Raw genomic sequence first — 4171 nt, forward strand, 5'->3', positions numbered from 1 at the left:
GCGGCACCGATGCTATGTCTAAGAGACTGCGTAATCGAAACTAACGACTGCTGTTGTAATGTGTTGACTGCTCAATAAAAAGCCTGGCAAGTGTTGAGCTAAGTGGAGATGTAGAGATTGATGGTTGGACTTGACTCTGGACTCCCCTTTGCAAAGGATTTCAGGAAAAATCTTACACTGTCTTTGTTTCCATTTTTTATACGCTAAGGTTGGGGAAACTTAACAACCCTAACACTGTCGAGTCTTCGGATGCTTGGAAAGACTGTGAAAATGTACCCCTTTCTCCATGCAGCCTGGAACGATGCATGCAGGCCCATGGTTCTTGCTAATTTTCAATAGAGAAACTGACTGCTTTTCAATTCTTGTAGAAGTAAACCAAGCTGTAGGCTAAACAGCTAAACTGTTGACTTACATCTACCTCTCTTCATCTTATTGGGCCAGTGAACCAGTGGGCTGGTCTGTATGTCAATTTTGGGGAGTGACAGAAGTTCAGACTTGTGAGATTTTCAGAGAAAGGAGGTGTCGATGGGGTTTGAACTTCTCTGTACGTCCATTTCACCCACTGAACTATCGTTATTCATCTATGACAATGAAAACTAGGTTTTCCATTCTATGACCCCTTTAAGAGAAATAATTCAAAGTTGGGCTGTAATAATCGATTAACAAGATATTCTCCTATGTAGGTTGGTTTGATCCTCAACAGCTTCACCATGTGGTTTCATTGCTGTGGAGCTCAAAGACAAGTTGCCAAGAGCTTGATGATTTACATGAAACATCTGACAGCTGCTGACCTTTTACTCTGCATTAGCCTCCCAATGAGAATCCTTCACTATAACAGCAGGTTGTTCTCTATTCACCTGCTCTACTGCAGTGTTGGAGGGCCGCTGCTGTTCCTCAACATGTGTGCCAGCATCCTGTTCATGGGTTTCATTGCAGCTAACAGGTACCATACCTTAATTACCTGCCAGGTAATCAGTTCAGACTGAGTTAAAAGCATAGATCCCTAATCATTTTCTTGCAAACGATTGCAGTAAAAGAGCATGAAAGTATGCATATATATACACACTACCAGTCACAGGGCTGCAACTTTTCACCAAACCTTGGAGGGAGATCTTGAAAAAGTTTGGACAGGCAACCCTTATCAAGGTTAAAATGAAAGGCTATGAGGATTGGAGGATTTTACTGAAACAAAGTGGCAAAATGTGGAATATTTGATAGCACAGTAAATGTTACTGAGTAACGATAAGTTATCTGTAGATATGTGAAAAATTGTTCACACAATATCTATTATTTTCTATACTCTGGTGATTTTCAGAGAATTAGAGTAAAGAAGAATGGGCCGTACTTGCATCTTATAATATAATACAGGAACTATTGAAATTGAATCCTGTGCAAACCACACTGTGTAAGAATTAAAAATCTTCAGTCATTAACTTATACATTTTTTACAATTCAGCCCTTCTAGGAGGCTGTAGAATCAGTAAGAACTTTCCCTAACACAAGACAGCAAATGTCATGAAAATTAAGTGTTTAAACATATTCAATGGACCAAAATAAGAATAAATGAATAAGATAAGAACAGCCCTGTGGTTCCTCCTATATGAATCCTGGCTGAGTTGTTCTTCACATCCTCTCTGTGTCTTATGTGCTAATCTTTTTTTGAGTTTTTATGGCACTAGTGGCTCATTTATTAAAATTGCTTTCTTCCTCTTGACAGGTACATGAAGATCTTTTATACTTCAGGAACTCACTTCCTAATGACTACCAAAGCCAGCCACATCATCTCAATTATCACCTGGTTTATTCTCCTGACCATGGCAACGCCATACACTGTCTTTTTGCTGACCACCCACGAACCTACTCCTAATCATGACACCTGTGATCATCTGCTAAATGAAAGTATACGACCATTATACGGAGGAGGTCATGCTGTTAGTGCCATCATCTTCCTGATAGTGCTCCTCTCCTTGGTCTTTTTCTACTGTAGCTCTTCCTGCAGGGTGAGGCAGATCCAGCAGAAACAACAGGGCTCCTCCAACTCCGAGAAGCTTGTAAAGTCTCGTAGGAACATGTTGGTCTTAGTCAGTGTTTTCTGCTTTTGCTTTGTTCCTTATTATGTTGTTCGACTTCCATACATCCTTTTGGAAGGAAAGTGTTCTGTGGTGTTTTACTACCTGAAGGAGGTGACTGTCTTAATATCAGTCAGCAATATATGTCTGGATCCTCTTATTTATGTTTTTCTTTGTGAGGGCTTTAGGGCTCAGCTTAACCTGAAACAAATGTTCAAAACAGAAGGCAACAAAAGTACCTCAAGTTTAAAGGAAAGACACACTGAAGATCAATCGGACATGTTAACATTACCTTAGAGCTCCTGTATCAGTGAAGGCAGAACATCAGGCACTGGAACCATCAGTCCAACTTTTTGACTGCTTAGTGTGTTTGGAACATGCAACAGCCATCAGCTGGAACACCTCCACAACTTTTAGGAAAATAAACCTTTTTAGCTTAACTTGCATGATAGATTTAGAGAGGTTTAAATCTGCTTCTAAAATTGAGAATAAGTCATCACAAACATGGTCCAGATTGACTTAGACCAATTTTCTGTCATTTTGTAGATTCTGTGACTGTTGGAAATTTCTTTTTCATTAGCTTTCAGATAGTAAATGAGTAGTAGCTTAGCATTGGAATGAACATTTCCATTTTCATTTCCAAATGTAAACAATGTGGGAGAGAAAACATGGTACAAAATGTAATGATATGGAAGTTCAGACCAGTATAATGACAAATATATATGGTGCAAAACTTCATTGTTACCTGCTGCATAAACATGTTTTTTGTTTCAGAAGGCTTTTTTTTTCACATCATCCTCTGCCAGAGCGTCTAATTTAAGCCAGAGTGTATAATTTAAATATTTTCTGTAATTTGATATTTGTATTCCAGCAACAACATCTTCATGCAGGATGCAATCAATGCAATTGACCAGTGATCAGCCTATATAACCTTGAACATAAACTGATTACCTACATTGGACTAATAATTCTTCAGCATGATTGTTTATACTGCACCATTACTTTACTACAAGACCATGATCTTAGACCTGGCAAAGGAATCAAATGCATCCTAAAGATATGTCCAAATTGCTAAATTCTGAAATGAAAATGGCTGTATCTTTGATAAAGGCAAAGTATTCCAGCCACTGCAAAGACTTGATTATCTGTCTGCGTTTGGTTCTTGAGACATCTTAAAGCATATGGTGGGGAAACCATTTTGGTGTGTTCACATTATCTATGTGAACCCAGCAAAAAAAAAAGAAAATCGAAATTTTGAGGTATTTTTGCTCACCCAAAATAGCAAGAAAGCATCAGCAATTCACACAACTGGCCAAAATCTCCACAATGTCATGAAATCATCTGGTTGTTGGCTTTATTGACTTTAGAGAGCCAAACAGTAGCACCAGTGTCCTACTCCTTTAGTTTCCTGCTGCAAAGTTGCTGAATTAAAGCTACAGTGTGTAATTTTTAGTGACATCTAATTGTCAGACTGCTGACTGCAGCAATATGAACTTCTCCACACACCTGTCACAACAGTGCAAAATGGCTTCTGTCAAGTGATAAAGAAGTTTGTAGAAGCCATTATGTACAAGCTCTATAAAAGAAGGGAAATGATGTGTGTATGGGCATGTGTTTCACCGGAAAAAGCAAACCGGTTTGACCACTTGGCGGGGAAACACTATCAACTCACAGCTGGCTGTTGTATCATTTTTTTGTTTGTTTTGTAAGCAGCAAGTGTTGGAATAAATCAGCCTTTAAACAGCAAGAACAGCGTCTGGACATTTCCTGTTCACACCATCTCACCCCGGCAAAGCGCTTCAACCATAAGATTCCGGTTTAAAAACACTCCAGTGGCTTTAAGCGTCGGCTTAGCCCCTACAAAGTTTGGTTATGTAGATAATTTTATATATAGCATTTTATTAGTCTATGTAGTGTATATATTTTATATAGGCCTAACATGTATCTGTGCAATTCTCCAGTCACCACTGGGGACTCCTTCTGCTTTCTGGGAACCACCATCACTCAGAACCTCAAGTGGGCCAAAGTACCTGCATCTCCATGATGGGTAAATCCCAATTTAGGGACTGCATCCTTCGAAGGCCACATTGTAAAGAGATTAC

General features: G+C 39.1%; 1 protein-coding gene across 1 annotated transcript in view; it reads left to right on the forward strand.

Annotated features, from left to right (window-relative positions):
- LOC107104884 (P2Y purinoceptor 14-like) overlaps positions 1-3744 on the forward strand; it is a 24304-nt gene extending 20560 nt beyond the window's left edge. Inside the window, exons 3-4 of the mRNA XM_015405004.1 lie at positions 684-943; positions 1718-3744. Coding sequence (XP_015260490.1) covers positions 684-943; positions 1718-2366 — 909 coding nt within the window. The 3' untranslated portion in view covers positions 2367-3744. The remainder of the gene's footprint in view (positions 1-683; positions 944-1717) is intronic.
- The last annotated feature ends 427 nt before the right edge of the window (positions 3745-4171 follow it).

Source organism: Cyprinodon variegatus, unplaced genomic scaffold (assembly GCF_000732505.1).
Source record: "Cyprinodon variegatus isolate N-32 unplaced genomic scaffold, C_variegatus-1.0 Scaffold1936, whole genome shotgun sequence".
In the NCBI taxonomy this organism is placed as follows: domain Eukaryota; kingdom Metazoa; phylum Chordata; class Actinopteri; order Cyprinodontiformes; family Cyprinodontidae; genus Cyprinodon; species Cyprinodon variegatus.